The 21,729-nt window shown below is 45.9% G+C and overlaps 1 protein-coding gene across 1 annotated transcript in view; it reads left to right on the forward strand.

Moving 5' to 3' along the window:
• The first annotated feature begins 2,480 nt into the window (after positions 1–2,480).
• Positions 2,481–21,729, forward strand: part of LOC119464144 (triokinase/FMN cyclase-like) — a 32,495-nt gene continuing 13,246 nt past the window's right edge. The window contains 7 exon segments of the mRNA XM_049656225.1: positions 2,481–2,589; positions 8,235–8,520; positions 11,630–11,740; positions 13,441–13,625; positions 16,879–16,957; positions 19,083–19,175; positions 21,323–21,357. Coding sequence (XP_049512182.1) covers positions 8,289–8,520; positions 11,630–11,740; positions 13,441–13,625; positions 16,879–16,957; positions 19,083–19,175; positions 21,323–21,357 — 735 coding nt within the window. The 5' untranslated portion in view covers positions 2,481–2,589; positions 8,235–8,288.

Raw genomic sequence — 21,729 nt, forward strand, 5'->3', positions numbered from 1 at the left:
ATCATGACGTCATGCTACCTGGCCCGACTGCCATAGAATCTAATGGGGATGCTCCCGCGTAAGCAACAGTGATTTTGACGTCACCGCTTTCGTCACGCCAGCCTTGGCAATGGAAATTTCGGGCCAGCTAGCATGACGTCATAGATCGGAGTGCGTAGGCCTGTGCTATCGAGGTGGTGTTGGATCGAAGCCTCGCCGCTGCGGTACCACGTGACTAGGCGAGGGTTTAGCGGTGAGGGTTTAACGGCTGCTTCGCTGGCGCTTGATCGCTCAGTCCCGCCATGGATGGTGCGCCGGCTGGGCCGTGTGTGCTTCCGCTTCAGCGCAAGCGACATGCTGAATCTAATCATCCGGCAGATTTAATTAGACGGCAGGCTGCGAAATCTCAAGCAAAGGCAAATTTGGCTGCTGAAACACCGGAACAAAGGAAGGACTGATTAGCACGTTATAGAGAAGCTTACCAAGCGCGGAAGCGAGCATTAATGAAACACTGAGTGCATAGTCTTTGCAAAACCAAGCCAAACAAACCTTTCGCTCGTGATAACTAGGTTTACAAGAGTTAAACCTCAGCCATTTTTTTTTCTTTTTTTGAAGTCGCCCTTCACCACACTTCAAAAATGTTTATACTACAATTTTTTAAACAGCCAAGCTGTTCAAGCCAGCCGTAATTTGTGGTGCGTGCCAAGAAACTGCCGCGCTACGGTGGGCAGAAGGGGGCCGCGCCGTAGCCACAGCAACCCGGAGGAGGAGGTTAGACCGCGTGCGCATGCACGCAGTCTCCTTCTCGCCAGCTCCCTGCCTTCCCGACCGCCACCTCTCCTCTCCGCTGCGCGCTGAGCCAGGAGAATAAAATGCGAAAGCTTACACTATATAAGCCGCGCAAAGCTCAAGACACAGCGTAGCTGGCCGATTGATATCGAGCGGCTAGCCTCCAACGCGTTCGGCGTCGGCAAGCAGCAGCGTTCTTGGCACTGTGCCAACCTTGGTTAGCCTGCCTGCGTTTGTGGCATGCCAGGAGCGCTGTCACTCGTAGGCGCCGACGCGTCCAGCGCTAGTCACGCGAAATTTCGTGAAAGGGAAAGTACCTCCGAAAATGATCGCTCGAGAATACCTTCCTACATGCGTAGTTAAGTTAAACCAAGTTAAGACCTAGCAGCAACCACGTTAATACCTAGCAGTAGCAGCCAGTAAGTTTCGCTGTGCTATAAGCTTTGCGCGACCGAGTTTGCACTCGGTCGCGCAATCTCTCGTTGGCTCTTAATCGGCTCTTAATCTCTCCTTCTTTGATAATTTGAATTCAGTTAGTTGACAGTTACCGGCACTTGTCTTGACCCGCCGCGGCGGCTCAGTTGCTATGGCGTTACGCTGCCGAGCACGAGGTGGCGGGTTCGATTCCAGACCGCGATGGCCGTGTTCCAACAGGTGATTATTGCAATTATCGGGTACAGACCCCGTCAAGCCTTTTTTGGCTTTTAGTCTGTGCCCCCAGCATTTTGTACATGTTATAATGTACCATAATGCCGAAATAAAATGAATGAATGAATGATGTCCAAATCCACGCACAAGCGACGGATTTATAGGGTAACAGAAGCTAATCTCGAAGGCAACGCTTCGGCTAAGTGCATGTGCCGGAAGCGATTGCCGGAAATACGTCATAGACGCCATGTTTTGAACACCACTTACGGTGGACGGAACGCAAAAACGCTCGCGTACCGTGCTTTTTTGGGTGCACATTAAAGCCCCCGGAGCCTTCCAGGTTAATCCAAATTAATCCGGAGCCTTCCACTATACACGTCATAAGTCATTACCCCTCTGAACAGCTTCGCGAAGTGTTAAACCCCGAAATTTGAGACACGAGTCAATTGTTTGTTCTTTAAAAAGGCGAATCGCATTCTTGGTCTTATCAGGCCTGTTTTTCTTCCGGCTATCTATATAGCTATCCATCTATACCATCAAAAGTATGGGCCGATCCTGAAGGTAGTCCAGTTTAAGAAATGTGGTCCGATCCCAAGGATAGTCAATAAAATGTGCGCCGATCCCAAAGACAGGTATGGTATGGTATGATAAACTTTATTCAGGTCCTGAAGATCAGCCCTTAGGATGACACAGGCGGCTCCCACGTCGGGACAGTAAGGTTTAACCTTACCGCCGTGGCCGGGGCAGTATCAAAATGTGGGCCGTTCGCGTGGATTATGTGCCACAGGGTATGTGCCGCGCTCTTCAGTGAACCACGCATTCTGCAGGACGCCAATGATGAGCACGTGCCACTGCGTGTTTGCAATTCTTTGACGCCAGCTTGTTACCCACCGCGGTGGCTCGCAATGCACACAGACGGTCGCGCCGTGGAGTGGCCAGTGAGAAAAATGCTTCAAGGATTATCCGCACAGCGTCTCCGTATGGCTCCGCTTGTGCGTGCGCGCGTGTCATGTGTTGGCAGCTTCTATTTACGCCGTGAAAAAAAAAAGACATTTAAAAGCAACAGGATACGTTGCGCGCCTGAGCGCACCAATCGAGCGTGTGACGGTGACAAGTGAAGGTTTGTATCGTGCACTTTGTTGGGGGCCAGAGACTTCTTCTGGAGCGGCATCGGTAAGCAAAATGGCTAACTTGTCGACATCGATCACGAAAGCATAAGCATTTTACGACGTTGTGGCCTGTGAACGGGACGTTCAAGGCGCGGCACGAAAACACAAGCTAACGAGTCCGCGCCTATTGCCCTACGACGTTATAAGGCTATCGGAACGCCACCGCAACAGTTATTTGCGAGGCAGCTGTGTATGGTTTTCGAGTGCCAGCGGTAAATGAATGGCGCGTTAATTTTGAGAGGCGGTCGATAGTTTTAAAGGGATACGGACAGAAAAATTGGCGGGTGGTTTTTTTTTTTTTTTTTTTTTTTTTGCGTCGGAACAAAAGTTGAACTGTTGAAAATGACGAATACAACAAGCTGCTTTTAAAAAAAAGAACGGGAAACATCTTATTTTTGCGATTTTCTAGGGTGCCTCGATGCCCAGCGCCGCCGTCCAGGGTGGAGACAACCCCGCTGGCGCCGCCATATTGTGTCACACGAGCTGAGACTCGGCTACACTTGCGTTCATAAAGCGTTACTCGCGGCGCGCTTCCAAGTGCTTTGCCTTGATGAGGATTTTTTTTATCGGTGTCCCATCTGCATATCTTTATAACCAATAGCCGTTAACTCGTCGAAGGTCGAAGACGTAAATGTAAGACGCCGGGAACATGCCCCAAGTTGCCTAATTCAATCACATTTAATATGCCGTGTGTATGTTTAAAATACGCACTATTTTTTTTTTTTTGCGCTTCGATGCTTGGTATATAAGGTTTGCGACCCCCTGTGTGTGGAAGTTTTTCTTTTTCGCTGTTGTATTTTGGTTTACACATCACGCCTCCTTTACCGTAGCCAGCCGCTCGCGCACGGCGGTTAGTTTCCCTTGCGTTGCGCGTGCTCTTCGCGTTCGTTGCAATTATTTGACGATATCTACGCGCAATTTTTGCTTTTTTTTGCCCACAAAACTGTGTGCTGACAGGATTAAGCTGGTGTAAAAAATAACTGCGATGTGAAAATAAGGTTTAGTTAGTGCTGTAGAGAAAAATGTAACGTAACTTGTCTGTGTCAATCTTGCGTAGTACACACAAGAAATCAAACGATGCACAAAATACATTTACTTATAATGTCTAGTACAATCAATCATGAAAGAGACATGTACATGAAAAATTATATGTACTGTGTGGCGCCTGAAGGTTATGTTGAAGGACGAGATAAAAAAATTAATTCGCAAGGTAGGCTCGACACACAATTCGGTATAGTGAGAGTTTTTTTTTTTTAATTTATTCATTACATGGGGGGCGGGTTCAAGTGAGTACATCAACCTTATTACACACAATATAAATCGAAAACAAGAATGCAAACAAGAAAACGCAACCGCGGGTAATATCAATCAAGATATCCAGCCAGAATACATCAGCTACCATCGAATACGTCGCATCAGCCAAACACATCGATGGCGAGTACAGAACATTTCATAAATAACCATTAGAACACTGATAACTGCATTGAAAAAATAAACAACACTGCATACATATCACGTACAAAAACCGTAAATGAAACTAAGACAGTCAAATACAGAATAGCAATGTTTTTCACTTCGAAAATATAGTCCATGATGATGTAGGGCTGTTGACTTTAACAGACGGCGCCCATCCTGTCGATTTCCCTCGTACTGGTCCTCTTCAAAGTGTTTCTAAGTACAGGTAAAACAACAAAAGTGATTATTGATATGAAAAGTTGCCTTGTAAATACAGAGAACCCATTACAGTGCTTAAAAATAAATTTTAGCAGAAGCAATGCTGTATTACCTCGCTTCACACGTTTCGAAGAAATGCACAGGCTACAACAGACACCATGCCAGAAAGCGCCGAAATATTTTGTCCCATGATGCCCCTTAACTCTACTACACCTGGGCATATCGTGCACAGGCATTTAAAGACCGTCACAGTACCCACTACGATCGGGAATGAGCACGAATGACCATCGGCTTACGATCACCACGCTACAAATATGTACAAGTCTAAAAAATCAACTATGTAACGTAACACCCTGAGGTCCGCAAGATATCTCCTGAGAAATCAGAGAAAATCACAATGTTTCGCTTACCACGTACAAAACAGCCGCTCTCCCCAGACGAAGCACTGCGTTCTTTAGTCCCAAATAACCAGTACCGAAATAAGAAGAAAAAAAAAAAAAAAAAAGAAACAAGAGACACACACGATGTGTGCTTCCCGTGAAAAAAGAAAATAGGTGGCTTACGTGACGATTCGTAGCTAATGTAAGACTATTTCGCGGCTAAGCATCTTCGTCAGTCCTTAAAATAAGGGTACAGACTGCGCCCATCAAAACGAAAAAAGCCTATGCGACGCGCGCTCGCAAACCATACGCTACTCAGACAGCATCGGTGCAGTGCTTGCTTAGTTCCTGAGCGAACGTAGGTACGTGAGCGAGGATCAGAGAATACTTTTTTCTTTAAATGAAAAACACGGTGCGGCAGTCTAAACATTCTTGACACTTACCTCGCAAATGCAGGAGTTATCCGTTGCCTTCCAGTGATCGCGCTTTACTTGGGCTTCCCATCTCTTCCGTCGCTCTGGGTCCCGGGGGAAGCGAAAACAACGCAGTCCTTTACGCGTCGATCCGGCGCACTTGGGAACACAACAGCCCGTCATGTCGACACGATGCACTTGATAGCTTGTCAGTCATGCGGCTGAACACTGTCTATAGAAGCGTCCGCGAAGCATCCGCGCGCACTGTGCCTCGAACTCAGCACCGGCACCAAGCAATCGCAACGGCTCGCTGTGACACAATATGGCGTCGCAGCGAGAAAGCGGCGGCGCGGGGGCGGTCAAAGGTTGGCACTAGTTGGCACCACCCTGAACGGCGGCGCTGGCATCGAGGCACCCTACGATTTTCTGTTGCACCTTGCCTCCAAGCGGCCGCCGGCAGAAGCTGAAATTTGACGTCAAAACACCCACCCGCGCGCGCGGCCAAGGTCGGCCACAGCCGTCGCAGTGTTTCCGGGGGTACAGTTCTAACCACTGTACCGGGTGTGTCGGTCCCGCAGCGTTTGTTTAACCCCTTTCGGGGATTTTCGCGCGTGGTCCGTCTGAAACATTATCCCCGTCGGCGCTCCACGCAGGTGGTGCGTCTTACATGCGCCTTCCTGCGGTCGTCGCTGGTTACTGACGCGTTCGTCGCGGCGGAAGGAAATGCTCAGACGTTGCTGTTATAACAGCATCGTCGGTCGTGACACGCCATCGCACACGTTTCCCAGAGACGAGAAGGGACGTAAACATTGGATACTTGCCTGTCAGCCATCACGCACAGCCTGGAGACCTCTAAAAAATGACTTAATTAGCGCGGACCACTTCATCGACGACGATTATGTGACCAGCCCGGCTGTGCTGAAAAGCCTCGGCATGCCGCTCAAGAGGCAACGCCTAAAGCCTGACGCTGTGCCATCGGTCTTCTCACGAAAACGGTGGTAAGTGGTTCTTGAGGGAAAGGGAAAGGTTGGCGCTATCTTCTGCAGCCCTTGACAGAAATGATCAGCGGCGCGTTGGAAGAGAGGAGGCGAAAAGATGTCGGTAATGTTTTCGTTCACTTGCAGCCTTCTTATGCAGCGAGGGCGAGGCTGGGGCGAGATGGCCCGAGGCTGGGCACGAAGGCAGTAATGTCTTTAAAAATGTTGGCAAAGCATAGCAAAACAATACACAAAGTGACTACTTCTTTTCGGTGTAATCACACACTGAGGATTCATTTTCAGCATTTTCGTAAAATGTTCAGATTTCGTGTCCGTATCCTTTAAATGCGACGCATGCGTACGTTCGCGGGACTGCATGTGTTTTGAAGTATCCTTCTGGTCTTAGTTTTTAGCGCGCTAGTTTAAGACGGGTTTTTGGCGTTCTAATCTATTGTGCTTGAAGAACTATGCAGCACCACGCCTTATTAGAGCAAAAGAAGTAATAACGTTTTTGATCCTGGCCACGCCGGCCGCATTTCGATGGGGGCAAAGTGCAAAAACGCCCGTGTACTGTGCAAGCAAGCGCGATGCTGAATATGTATAAGATAGTAATTTATACTTACGCGGGGCCTGAATTGGTTACATTCAAGAATGCCATTTCTGTATTTACGTGGGGCGCGCAATGCGTGCTGACAGCGCGACTGAAAAATGCTACAGAAAGATCATGCATATTGATACGACTGCCTTCGTCAAAAATAAACTCGAATTCCTATGAGACTTGCCTCGATCGTGCAACATCTGTACAAGCAGCCCTTGAATAGTATAACACCTTCAGCGCTGCATGCCTTGACGGACGCCGCGACAAGTGAGATAGCCGGCGTGAAGAAATTCCTTGGCTTCTATTAGCCACGGGCTCCTTTTTTTTTTTTTTTTTTTCTTTACAGATTTGAAGGTGATCCATTATATCTGCTGAAGACACCTGCTTTGCAAAAAGGTAGCGTCATAGCTACTTTTTTTTTTTCCGTAGCTGACGAGAATATGATGATGATAAGCTCGGCGAGCTACGACACGTTCGGATGCGCACTCGGCGTGCTTTGGGTGTCCCGTGCACCAGGGGCATGTTAAAGATCCCCTGGTGGTCAAAATTAATCCGAAGTCCCCCACATACGACGTGCCTCGTAACCAAATCGTGCTTTTGGCTCGTAAAACCCCAGAATTCGATTCGATTCACCAGCTTGTTTAGAGGGAAGCGCGAGAGAGGAGCCCGGCGCGCTTCATACACAATGATGCGTTTCACTGTGATACGCCCTCTTCGATAGTCATCGTATACGAGTTCTGCCCGAATTTCTTGCATTTATTCGCAGTACTTTATGGGTTCCTTTCGTTCTACCGCCTTGGTTCATCATCTGTTACGGGTACGCACCACAGTTTGAACATACATATCATCATCGTCGTCATCTGGACGCTGGTATAAATCTCGTCTAGCTATTTCGCCACCGTGTCGCTTTTGTAATGAATTAGAATAAATCAATAAATACTTGCCGTTGAATGTCGTCGTTTCTCCTACCTAAGGAAAATGGCTGTGCAAATCCTACTGCGACAGCTTGGCCTGCCCGTGAAATCTTATTGGTATTTACGTCTGCTACCCTTCTTTCCTTTCACGTAATTTGTTATCTTTTAATCAGGCTGACCGCTCAATCAAACGGTATATCTGTGCTCTCCTTGATTTCTTATATGCATCAATAATAGTATTGTCACTTTTGAATTAATCCCTCTAATACATTTACCAAAGCCGCTCGTACAAAAAAGAAAAAAGAAGACCCTTCAGAGGGGTAGGTGCCACTGCCCAACGTATCATTTATGTTACGCTGAGTTTTGCATGTCGAAATTCTTATTTAAGCAGGAGAAACTTGACTCATATACTTTTTGATAAGCTGGAACAAAGTTTCAGTTGTGGATAGTATATAGAAAACCCAATTGCTAATTACTACACCAATTAAACATTTACTCAAATAATATTTCATTGCTTTTGTCCATATTTTCTCTCTGTGGCCAGAAATAAAGCGGAAAAAGTTATTTTATACTTCGTCCGTGTGGAACTGTGTTTAGGTATTGCGGGGCTGATATCACCATCATCGTGACCATCGTCATCATCTCGATGCCGGCTCGTGGTTCCCCGTTCGAACGGCGCCATTTTCTCTGCAGAGAAACTGCAATCGACGGCGCGTCACCAAAGGGTGCGCGCTGCAACACACAACCATGTCCCGGAAAGGCGAAGCGGGCGTCCGGGGTTCTGCTCGGCCCAAGTTCATCAACACGCCGGAGTCGTGCGTCGCCGACAGCCTGGCGGGCTTCGCGGCCGTCAACACGGCCGTCCGCGTACTCCGCGGATGCGGCGCCCTGGTGCGATACGACTACGAGCAGCTGGCCGACAAGGGGAAAGTGGCGCTGCTGTCCGGAGGCGGCTCCGGCCACGAGCCAGGATTCAGCGGTGAGTCTGAGTCGAGTGCGCTCAGATGACGTTTTCGAATTTTAACACGATAGCGTTCAAGACCCTGAGTCGCAGAAAAACCGGTGTCGGCGTCCGTTAGAGAAAAACCATCCCGAATCGAACACGCAGGCACGTATACTGAATTAATTGAATTTCTCAAAAGTAAAATGCGTCAAAAAATCGTAAAGTACGACTTGCGCACAACCTACAGACATGCTAGCGTCGGATTATAATTTGAATATAAGAGAAAACATACTTCTGTTACGCGGAAACTCAAACACAAACTTTTTGCAACTGCCGTTTGAGGTCATCACTCTAAAAACAGTTGCACCCTTTGGGGTGCATTTTTGCCACACAAAAATAATCGTCATCTGTCTTGCTTGCGTTTCCTATCTTGAAAACTCTGCACTTGATACTTTCCTGTCGAGAACACTGGGTCACGCTGATAACGCTCTTGTCGTTCGTGACCGAGAAGTGCCGGGCGCACAGCGTTAAAGAAAGGAAAGCCACGCAAGTCAGATGACGATTATTCTTCTGTGGCAAAAATACGCCCCAAAGGGTGCAACTGTTTTTAGAGTGAAGAACAGTTGCACCCTTTGGGGTGCATTTTTGCCACACAACAATAATCGTCATCTGTCTTGCTTGCGTTTCCTATCTTGAAAACTCTGCACTTGCTACTTTCCTGTCGAGAACGCTGTGTCACGCTGATAACGCTCTTGTCGTTCGTGACCGAGAAGTGCCGGGCGCACAGCGTTAAAGAAAGGAAAGCCACGCAAGTCAGATGACGATTATTGTTCTGTGGCAAAAATACGCCCCAAAGGGTGCAACTTTTTTTAGAGTGTTAGTGGGAGCGGCGCGCCCCGCTCGGTTCCTTGCAACACCATCCAGATGGCGCCGTAACTCTACGCACAGTATAGGGAGCCTACATGGAAGCGCTGTCTAACGCACAGCCTAAGCCCACACAGCCGCGGCAGCGGCGGTGCCCGCTGTGCGGGAGAAAGAAAAAAAAAATCCAGAAAGTTCGCCTTTGTGCACAGCGTTCGCCGGTAAACACTACGGTTACACAGGCTGCAGTTGCCGGGAAGCGCAAGAAGCAGTCAGGGATCTTAGAATGCTATCGCGTTCCACGCTTAAAGGGATACGGACACAACATCTAAAAATTTTACGAAAATGCTGAAAATGAATCCTCAGTGTGTGATTACACCGAAAAGAAGTAGTCACTTAGCTCATTTTTGAGCCGTTGGCTTTATTTTTGGCGTTTTTGTGAGCGCTCGCCTCGCCGCCCGACCCGCGGGAGTTGGAAGGCGTGACGTCACGACACCCTCGTCGGATAGCCAGCCGGCCGGCCGCGGTCATTCTAAGCGCGCCGACGCCGCCATCGCGAGCATGGATTCGAGTTCTGGTCCGTCTACCAGCGATGAGTACACGTCTGAAGACGAGGACCATTCCAACTTGGCAAGAAATATTACCGCTTACTGGTTACGAGCCTTCCGCGTCAAGCGACGAAGAAGAGCAGGCACTTGTGGAAGTGCTGGTCAGGTTTTCGCGAACCGTAGCGCGAACGTTTCGCTCTGCACCAGACACTTATGCAAGAATTATTGGTCATTTCCTGGTGTAAATTTTCGGCAGTGGCGTAATCGTGTTGCTGTTGAAGATTTACACCAGCAGCGAAGTAGAATACACTTGGTTACAGCAACATTAGCTGTTTTTGTCCGTTTGAGCTCTGCGCCACCAGGTGGCCGCACCATACAGGCCGCTCACGTTTACGGTTCCGCCCGAACGCCCGCATTTACCCGATTACCGGACAAGCTAAAACTCTCTAATATGCAGGTATCCAAAGTTTACGCACCTGCTCGGCTTTGGGAAACGTGTGCGACGGCGTGTCACGACCGACGATGCTGTTATAACAGCAATGTCTGGGCATTTCCTTCCGCCGCGGCGAACGCGTCACGACCGCGGTACAACCGCGGGAAGCCTCATGTAAAACGCACCACTTGCGTGGAGCGCCGACGGGGATAGTGTTTCAGACGGACCACGTGTGAAGATCGCCGAAAGGGGTTAAACAGACACTGCAAGGGACCGACACCCCTGGAAACACTGCGACAGCTGTGGCCGACCTTGGCCGCGGGTGGGTGTTATGACGTCAAATTTCAGCTTCTGCCGGCGGCCGCTTGGAGGCAAGGTGCAACAGGAAATCGCAAAAAAAAAGATGTTTCTTCTTTTTTTTTTTCAAAGCAGCTTGTATTCATCATTTTCAACAGTTCAACCTTTGTTCCGATGCAAAAAACCACCCGCCAACTTTTGTGTCCGTATCTCTTTAAAGGCGAAGCTTAAGCGTCTTTCAATTTTTCTTTTCTTTTGCGTTAGATGAAAGTTTGAAAACTCCCAATCATCTTGGGTATCAGCTGCTTATGAAAACTATACTGCTTATGTCAACCCATTCCTTTCTGCATAGGGTTAATACAAAGCCTCTCTCTCTCGCCACCTTTCATCATAATATCTACAAAGCTCTTGTAGACGTCTCGTACCACTGAAGCGAGATAGTCTTCGGTCGCCTCAGTGAAGACGAGGTAGTCGTCGACGTACCTGAATACTTTGTTGGCGTGGACCGTTGGGAGGTTCCTTTCGATGTCACGGTCGTAGCGGGCTAGCAACAATTCACTCAGTACAGGTGCAAGGCATGAGCCAATGCACACTCCTTCGTTTTAGAGGAACATCTTTCCTGCAAACTGGACTACCATGGAGTGCAGATACAGCACTAACAAGTCGAGGAACCTGTCTACCAGAACAAGTGTAGACGAGAATAGTTGTAGTGTTCTAGTTCTAGTACACTTGAAGTGCTGTTACTGGAGTTCCACCATCTTGGTGATAGATGGCCAAAAGCATATGGGAAAGTCTGCTTTACTTTGTGCAAAATCACTTTCAGTGATATCTGCAAATTTGAGATCTCGTCTTTCTTTCTCGACCTGTTCGTAGAGTTTATGAATGGGTAGTGCCACCGCAAGTGATATAGATACGGAAGTTGCGTCGCCGAAATTTTTGTGGACTCTTCTGGATGCTAATGGTGCTGTTTAGGCGTCACTTGCTTTACGAAAGTACGCTTGTGCAGGCTTCATCGGACAGGGCTTGTTGACGGCTGTGGTAGTGGGACCCGTCTACACGTCTCCGTTCTCAGATCACATCCTGAGCGCAATTAGGACAGTGGGAACCAAGAACAAAGGTGAGATATGCACGGAAAACGTGGATGAAGAGCTGATATAGATTGAAAGGCTGTTTGATTCGTCATATAACTGATCGACTTTAACGCATGCGAAGTTGCACCTGCTTTTTCTTATAATTTGCTCTTGTGGTGCAAACAATCAACTGTATCTCATTTCGTGTTCGTATGAAATGGCTCCTCAATAGTGTAAAAGAGTGCTGAATTGGGCTGCTTGGTACATGTTGTAACCGCGCATGGTACAGGACAAACGGTTAATCAATGAGAGTGCGTACGAAACGCTAGTTAATGTTCCTCTCATTTTTACGTGAAATGCCGACGAATGAGGTATTCCTTAATCGTTTCTTCAAAAATATACCTAAACAAAACGGTGCTTTTCTCAATATTGCTCACGGGTATGCAACATATTTAACAGAAAGTTCTTATAACATTACTGAATGTATTGGGAAGAGTGTCAATGAACATTTTATTAACTTAGCGCTTGTTGCGAGGATGCCAGTCGTGCCGCTTATTGCTCTTTTTTTAAGTAGGTATACAGTCGTGAACAATATGAGACAGAACATTCTTTCCGTTTTTAAGTAGTGATTACTCGCGACTTGTGTATCTGAACCTAAGAAATGCTGAATGTTAATTGGGCTAGATAGCTGGTCTTGCATTTTAAATTGAAGAAATCGCAAAAACACATTCAAGACGAACACAAAAATAAGAGAAAAATGACAGATTCTAACTGTTTGATAACAGGAGACCAACCACCGATACTATGTTACTTGGAGTGCGCGGCCTCCGCATCTACGTGTCAATGCGCAATACGAATCGCGACGCGGCAAAAATCACGCAAGTCATTTGAACCGCATTTGTGAATGTGCACGAAGCAGCGTTATCGCTTAATATTTCTGTCTCGCGAGAGACCGTTATGTGAGCCATAGATTAAAAGCGTTATCACATACTAAAAGGAATGCTGGATGTCATTAGACAGCGGCAGTAGCAGTGCCGGTAGCGCCGTCTTGCGAGCGCGCAGCTAGCACCCTCGCACCGTGGATCCGCCCCTGCCTCTTGTAGGTGGCATTACTTTCACTGTGCACATAAAATAACAATTGATAATTAATTTTACTCATACGCAACAATACATTACCTTGACGTGCGAGGTGCGTTATATTATTAGTCTGCAGTGAAGCCCCGCCCACGCCCTCATAACCGCCAGCCACTGTTCTTCCACGAGGCTGCAAATAGTTCGTACTTCAAACTTTCCCTGTTACTTAAATAAGGCGGTAACCACAAAAATGAAATTATAAAGCGTAACTTTATACTCGTATATTATAGTGGAACGTATAAACACGACAAGTACAGTCGTACGTATAAAGTACGACACCATTTTGAAAAGGTCGCATGACGCAGATGTTGTTTGCTTCTGTGATTGGCTGGCGGAGCAACACACTCCCGTGCAGTCCGTGTGCCTTAGTTGCCAACTGCTGTTTCTTTCTTTAAGCTGTGTCCTACATATACAAACATTAAGAACACTTAATAACAGCGACTACAGGCCATAAGAAAACTTTTTGTGGCAAACTGAAGTGCTGTGAACGCACCACGGGAAGCTTTCTGGGGTCACAAAACAGGTACTGCTGCCACAGATCATGGATGTTTGTCGCTGGGTGGTAAATAAAGCAGCTTCCACTATATATATTTCCCCTTCGCACACTGTGCAGGCGGCGTGCTGGTGTTCGTGTGCAACTATACGGGCGACCGGCTGACCTTCGGCATCGCCCTGGAGAAGGCCGTAGCGGAGGGAATCCGCGCCGAGATGGTGCTCATCGCCGAGGACACCGCGCTCGCGCACACCTTCCCGTCCACCGGCCGGCGAGGCCTATGCGGCTCGGTTTTCATGATGAAGGCAAGAAGAACCGTTCTAAGCCTATAGTTTTTTCACAATTATGGGACGCGAAACGCTCCTGTGAGTGACGTCGCGCTGAGATGCCGCGTGAGAGTTTTTAACTTTTTGTTTCACGTGTTACGCCTGCTTCGAGCTATGGCCTCGGAGATCCAGAGCCACGTGCTGGCCGCGCGCAGCACAGTCTCGGAGGTCATTCGAGCGTGCGCGTGCTGCCGCTGACACGTCAGCACGTGCCCACGCATCACACGACCCTGCCGCCGCGCTTTTATTTGCAAGCAGCATCGCTGCGAAAATTTCCAACGTTTAAGTCCGAATTCTGGCGCAGATGCCGCGATAAAACAGGTGCTTGCGACCGGAATCGGCATGCGAAATGGGCTCCGATCTCTTCCAGCACGTCTCTAAAACCCTCGCCGTTCAACTATTGTGGGAAGCTTTAATTACCGTGCCTTCTGCCCGCCTTAGTACAGCCACTTCATTCTGCCTCTTCATCCAGCTATGCTTGGAGAACGGGAAAGGATTGTCATCATTTTACGTACGCATCCTAATCATATCACCACACCATCATTAAAGGGACACTAAAGCAAAACAATAAATCAACTTCGATTGATAAAGTATTCTTTGAAAACTCTGCTGTCGTTAATTACACTGCAATAGGTCAGTTATTAGAAGAGATAATGAAGTTTAAACATAAATGTTTAATTTTTTTTTATTTCACGCGCCAACCCCAACGTCAGCACTTCAGTGTGACGTCACGAGTTCTGAAGTAATTTTTCGTATTTGGGCCACATTGGCTCAGTAAAAGTTTGCGAAACTTGCCACAGTCAGTCTTGGGCTCCTTTAGAACACAATGTTGTCAATCTTTACCGCTATAGAATTAACTGGGACCTAGAAGACGCTGTCAAAATCCATGACGTCACGGTGAGCTGGTGCGGAAACTTCAAGGTGACGTCGCCACTCGCCTTCTGTGTTTTATGTTTTTTTTTTCTGGCTTACTAAGCAGCTTCTTACGGTAAGAGTGGCGTTTTTGGTATCGTGGTAGGGTAATCTACTGATACAGAAATCATTTTTCTCTTTAGTGTCCCTTTAACCATCATCAATCGCCATCAGTCCATTTTATGTCCATTGCAGGACGAAGGCCTCTCCTAACGATCTTCAAAAACCCCTCTCATGTGTCAACCGATTCCCATCTGTATGCCTACAAATTTTCTAATCCTATCACATCCACCTGATCTCCCGTCTGGTTTTCTCTTCCCTTGGATCTGATTCTGTTGTTCTAAAAGACCACCGCTTACCTGCATATTCAGAAATGCATCTTAACTTGAAGCTCATGCTTGACTTTATGTGATGCCTGGCATGTATGTGCTCAAGACAGTCATTGTGTTTCCTATGGTGCATTCACAACAGGTGTCATTTAAATCAAGTCAAGCAAGGGCTTCAAGTTAAGATACATTTATGAATACGGGGATTATTTTGCTCTTCTGCAGAACCTGCCCAACTCCATTTCTTCCTCTTGATCAAAACCAGAATGTTGGTTATCCTTCTCTGTTCTCTCATCCACGCCGCTCTCTTCCTGTGTCTTAACGTTACGCTTATCATCTTTCGTTCCATATCGCTCGCTGCGCGGTCCTTAACCTTCAAGTTTCCGTCCAATATGTTAATATTGGTGGAGTGCAATCGCTGAATACCCTTCAAGAAAAGCGGCAAGTTGCCGCCGGTCATGACTTGGTAGAGCCTGCCTTATGCGCTCCAGTCCATTTTTATTCTTCTGTAAATTTCCTTCTCATTAGGTTTTCTTCTCTTCTCGGTGGCTTGACGTAGTAAACCAATCGTAGGCTTAAATGTAAGTCAGTAAAGACATGACATCCTTAGTCTGCTGCGAAAATGGTGAAAAGAGTACTATACAGAGAAGCACCTGCAGTGGCAATATGTAAAAATGCGCAAATGGCGAGGCCATTCACTGCTCTTCTGTCGACTGTCGTTCCTCCATCGGAAGCTCCCCATAAAGAACCACGAGTGAAGCTTCCTTATAGGCTTCTCAACCCAAAGAAAAGTAAGGGAAAGAAAGATAGAAAGAAAAAGAAAGTTGAAGGAAATCAGTTTCAAGTACCGCTCATATAGTGATCCCCAAGCGCACAAACTGATCCCACAGTGCCGATATGTTCAGTTAGGTCTGTGAAGACTGTATTACTTTATGCAGTGTACAATAATGTATACACTAATGGCGTCAAAATTTTACAGGCGCGCGGGGTCTGAGAAAATATCAAAGCACTGATCCTCACACCCGATTTCCAGCCTGTATACTTTGCAGGGTTTTATCTTTAGAGCTAACAGAAGTTTTAAATATCGCCAGTGGCAAGCAGCAGAATTCTGCTCCTCGAGTTGGGCTACTCTAAGAGGTAGACGACACTTTCACAAGGAAATCAAATATGTATAGTTGACTAATTAACAGAATTTCACTAATAAACCCTTAAATTAATAATTTGAGGGCACATATTGCAATTTACTGATCCGCCGGTGCGTTTGCAAGGCATATTCCTTTGGAACAATTTCTGGGGACACCGGTTTCGAGAGGAACATTTCAAAAATGTCTGAAAAAATGCATTGGCGTTCCATGTATTTTGTCCTTCAACACATAAAATGTCGTTTTGCTGAAAAGTGAGGTGATTATCGTTGCTTGACAAGGAGGTTTTCTTTCTGGATGACAAGAGATTACAATCAGTCTGCAGCTTCATTATATTTTTCCCCCCCCAGTACTATTTATCTTAGTTTTCCTCTGTATAATGCCTTTCCACAGCAATAACTTGTGCGCTAAAATACAAATGTGCACCCTATAGTGTTTGATGTGTTTCTTAACCTTTTATACAACTAAAACATTCAATTGATAGTCGGAGCTCGTGTCATGCGATTCTGTCTTTAGTCTTTCTGTAGTTCTTTTTTTTTTCGTGCTGAAAGCTAATAAGTGCACCAACACTCCACTTTCACCGCATATTTGACGTCTCTTATCTCAAAACTCGCGCTATAGTTTCAAGCATTCGTACCATGTGGATGTGCTTCGAGAACTCACTGGCTTCAATCTGTAAATTATAATATGTGCCTTAAAGTAATTGATTTGAAAAGTGGATTAGTGATATGAATAAATTTTGTCTTACGATTGCACTGGTATGTCTCTACTATGTGCTAAGGCTCTATAATAGTGTCAGCTAATATCGACCCCAGCACCTCGCCTGCCTCTTATCCTTATCTGGCATTGCAGATTGCGGGCGCTATGGCCGAAGATCAGAAGGGCCTCGATGAGATCAAGGCGTTCATTGAAGCCAAGAAGCAAAACATGGGTGAGTGCATCATCGTGATAAGCCTGATTATTTCGCGGCAGCACAAAAGCCTCTTTCAGGGATTTTCACGTGTACTGTTGTCCTGCGTCAACCGAATCTACCATGTACCAGCAAATTTATTTCTTCGTTATTTGAATTTTATTTTGTTTCATTTCCTTTCAAAGAAACAGGAAGCCGATACTTTAGCCAAGACTAAAGGCTAAATGAAAGAAGTGCCACAGAACTAGTCACGTGGCACTTTGTCGTAGTTCACGGGTTTTTGTTTCAAGCTTGATAAAGCTTTTATGTAGCACATATCGAGCAACATAAAGCTGAATCAGAAATTTTTCGGGATGGTCTACAATTTTCTCATTGCTACTTTTGCTTTGCATATAATATTTGAGCAGTTGATTAATTAATAACTAATTATGTAATTAAGTGAACTACAAGCTCCAAGAAACAGCAAACAACATTTCCTTGGTTCTGCCCTGCTGCGTGGCACCTGCATATTTTAAAATTTTGAATCAAGCTGTACGTGGGACACCCAGTATATACCATAAAGTGCTCGAAGGACAGGACACCATATATTCAGTAACAGCCCCAGATTTAAGTACAAGCTCCGCCCAAAAAAGCACAGTGCATCTGCCCTCTGGAACTCCACGCTCCAAAACGTAGTTCCTGAGAGACCCTCATATTGAAAGAAGCACGCCTACGCAATGACGTCACAGGAATGAGCGAATGGAACTGGATGGCGCAACTGTGTAAATTTTCTTTAAATTGCACAGCAGTTTTAATTAATTAATTTAATTATGGGGTTTTACGTGCCAAAACCACGATCTGATTGTGAGGCACGCCGTAGTGGGGGACTCCGGAAATTTGGTCTACCTGGGGTTCTTTAACGTGCACCTAAATCTAAGTACACGGGTGTTTTCGCATTTTGCCCCCATTGAAATGCGGCCGCCGTGACCGGCATTTGATCCCGCGACCTCGTGCTCAGCAGCCCAACACCATAGCCACTGAGCAACCACGGCGGGTGCACAGCGGTGTAAAGATGCCGTCAGACTTAGCCTGAAGAATCAAGAGACATCTACAATGGCTGGATTTTAGAACGGCTGTAAAAGAAGCACGCATCTAATGCTTTGGAACCATTCCAGGCACCCCAGCCAGGAATTGGACTGAGTATGACTGTCATTGTCGGAGTCATGAGGGAGGTAGTGGCCGAATACTGCACCAGGGGAGGACAATTCCTGTTCTGATGAGGGAGTGACTTTGATGAAGCTTAGTGGGCCTGCCCCTAGTTTGGTTGCACCGGAACTAGTATAGCCCCACTAGCTCTCGGCGATATATTTTTTTTTCTGCCGGTGTCAGGCACCACTCCATGCCTGAAAATGTAGTGGACTGGAGCAGGATTCGAACTTACGACCTTCAGATTTGAAGTCGGGTGTTCTACTTCTGCTCCACGCCACCACACAGAGAGAGATTGCAGGGAGAGGCCTTCGTCCTGCAGTGGACATAAAATATAGGCTGATGATGATGATAACTGTCATTGCAGCTGATTGAATACTTAGGTCGTCATCATTTTTGGGCAAATGGCATAAGCGGTATCTTGCCACCTGCCTTTTCTATCAATCAAGTCAGCCGCGCTTTTGTATATAAATAATAATGACACGTGTCAGTTAAGGTTCCCTGAGGTGGCATGGGGACCCCAGGCCCTTCAGCAGGTCCATGGCTAACATATTCATTGCAAAGATGGGCTTCAATGGCCCTCCAAATATTTCTAGAAGCGAGCGATGTGCTCGGAAACTATATAGACTATATAGAGTATTTATCTGCGATAAGCTCACTCTGCGTGCTTAATTTGGCCTGCATTCAGCCCATGCAGTGCCTGGATTCATGTGCCTTCGTGTGTGTTCTCTTACGTGCCCTGACTTTAGTGTAGTTATGTGACTGGACTTTGTGTTGCTGTGTTTCTGAGTAGACTTTCAGTTTTAGTGCATTTACGCAATTTCCTTTTCATGTCTATGGACTTTAGGTATTAGCCTATCCCTATGCGAAAGAGGAGTAGTCGATGCCAATTAAAGGTGCCAACATCTCTGAAGCATCATATAATAATAAAAAAAACTTTTTTTCCCCCTTTAAAATGCAGGTACGATAACAGTGGCGCTCACGCCTTGCAGCCTTCCTGGTAAGGACGAGCTGCTGTTCAACTTGCCAGCGGACAAGATGGAGCTTGGCATGGGTACGCAACGTGCGAGATTTCAAGCTTTCGACTATGCTTTACCACAGCCTCCGAAATCAGGATGTGCTCCAATCTCGGAGGCCTGGTTCAGGATTTAATTTTTGACTAACTGGCACGTTTTTAAAGGGCACTAACGCACCAAACCCACTGAAACATTCCGTATACAGTATACAGCAAGTACATATGCTTATAATACAAATTATTTCATTAAATTACGTGTAATTTATACAGGGTGTTTCATTTTAGCTGCACCAAATTTTAAAAAATTGCCTGTGGCAGATAGCACAATTATAATCCTTGATCTAAACTACTCTATGAGGTGGCCATTACTTCCACGAGAAATTAAAATGCCTAATTGAATAATTAACATAATTATGCAAATTAACATTTGAATTAATTATTTTACAGCACATCCTTCAATCTACGAATTATAGCCGCTGAGTTCGCAAGGCGTATCCACTTGGAACGAATTCTCAGGACTGAACCAGTTTCGAGATATTAATTTTCAAAGTGTCCGACAAAATGCATGGGTGTTCCAGTTAACATTTTGAGGAAAACGCTGTTTTATGCATTGAAGCACAAAAGTACTGGAACACCCATGCATTTCGTCGGACACTGAAAATTATCTCGAAACTGGTTCAGTCCTGAGAATTCAAACAAAGTAGCTCGAGAACAAGTTACGGACTGCACAAAGAGCGATGGAATGAAATTTCTTGATAATTGACGATATACGCGAACATCCGTAACCACGCTTTCCCACAGATGCAACTTGCCCTAACTAATATGGCCATGTGTTTGTGCTATATTCGCGGACAGCTTTCTGTGGCAATGAAGGGAAAGCTACGGGGTCGAAGCTCCTGCACACATGCATGTCACTGCACCGGGTAGTCCAGCAGCGTTTGACAGCGCTTTTGGTTTCTTGGAACAAATACTGGTTTCAGCGTAGCTTCCACGTGCCGCAATTTCGCATTTGCCCAGACACAAGGAAAGCAGAAAAAAAAATTGTCATATTAGACACTCCGTGGGTTTTATTTTGTATGACTTTGCTGTTGTAAATAAAGCGTTTACATTTTCTCTTCCCCAGCTTGAACTAACGCGGTTGAAAATTTGTGACTTCTTTCAGAAGCGCTCTTCTGAGCACTTTGCCTCCATAGTTTCCCCTACGTTGCCACAGAAAGTTGAGTCGTCCATCAGTATAGTTGCATTGTTAAATCGGAGACACGTATTGAAAGCTTGGACGGGGTGCGGGGAATGGAAGGCAAAGCAGGATTGATGAAACCGGCCCGTATAGATAGCTCAGATATGATTCCAGGCAGAGGTCCACCATCTTTGTTAGGTCAAACACGTGAAACACGTGAAACGTGTTAGGTCAACACATTGTTACGTCAACACAGAATCAAACTTGCAGGTGGTCTATGTCTTACCGCGATCCTGTTAGACATTTACGATACTGTTGGCCATAAGGCCGTTACAGGGTGGATTTTAAGGCATCACAAATCTGGGTGTTACAACAGTAAATTACATCAATGAAGTGTCAGTACATAGAAAGCGGGTGAACTCATAATTTGAACAGTAGTTATCAAAACATACAGTGGGTGTTACAACAATAAATTACATGAACGAAGTGTCAGTGATGGAAAACAGCTAGAATAATAATTTGTACAGTAGTCTAACACTTCAGCAATAATTTTTCTAACCTCTAATTCATGAAAACACTCAAATTCATAAAACAGACCATACATGGTTACGGTACCATTTGATAACAAAAAAAAAGCATGTGTAATATGTACAAAAACTGGAAGCAAGCAAACATTCAGGTTTGTAGTGACTGTCATTATGTACTTTTCGAACGCTTCAACTGACGTGCACTGCATAACTGATGATGGCAGGGCATTCCAGTCTTTTATGGTTCAAGGTAGGAATGAATTTGCATATGCGTCGATATGCAGCTCTGGCACAATGAACATTGAGTCATGTAGTTTGCTTTTTTGTGGGAGCTAAGTAATCTGCAATATCGATGTTGAAAAGGTGTTTAGAAAGCAAAAATAGGAATTAATTATGATCTCGATAGTCAGAAAGGAAACGCAGTGGAATTTGATATATTTTTGCTTTTATGTGATCTTTTTTTTTTAACCTCGTTGTTTCAGGTGTCCACGGGGAGGCTGGGGCCCTGCGAGTTCCTGTGAGTCTATTTTCCGGAATTTCTTAATGTTACGTTTATTCCTATACAGCAGACACTTTTCTTTCCTGTGACACTATAAAAATTTTCACACCATCATTCCTCGAAATTGGGCATGCGGGAAAGTACGACCCTAATACTGGATGAAGCTAGACATGTTCGTCCAGCTAGATCGTGTGACATCGATAATAGTCTTTTGTCACATGCATTAACCAAGGGCTTTAGCCTTTCCTATGTGCTACAAGTAACCACGGCCAATGAGAATTCAGTGACCCATTGTGGCAGTATGTAGCATTTCACTTTATTAAATTATGATTGTTTTTCTTCAATTTGTTAGGCACTGGTCGAAGGTAACACTCACCTGTTGTAGGTTTC

The sequence above is a fragment of the Dermacentor silvarum genome, chromosome 9 (genome assembly GCF_013339745.2).
Source record: "Dermacentor silvarum isolate Dsil-2018 chromosome 9, BIME_Dsil_1.4, whole genome shotgun sequence".
NCBI lineage: Eukaryota > Metazoa > Arthropoda > Arachnida > Ixodida > Ixodidae > Dermacentor > Dermacentor silvarum.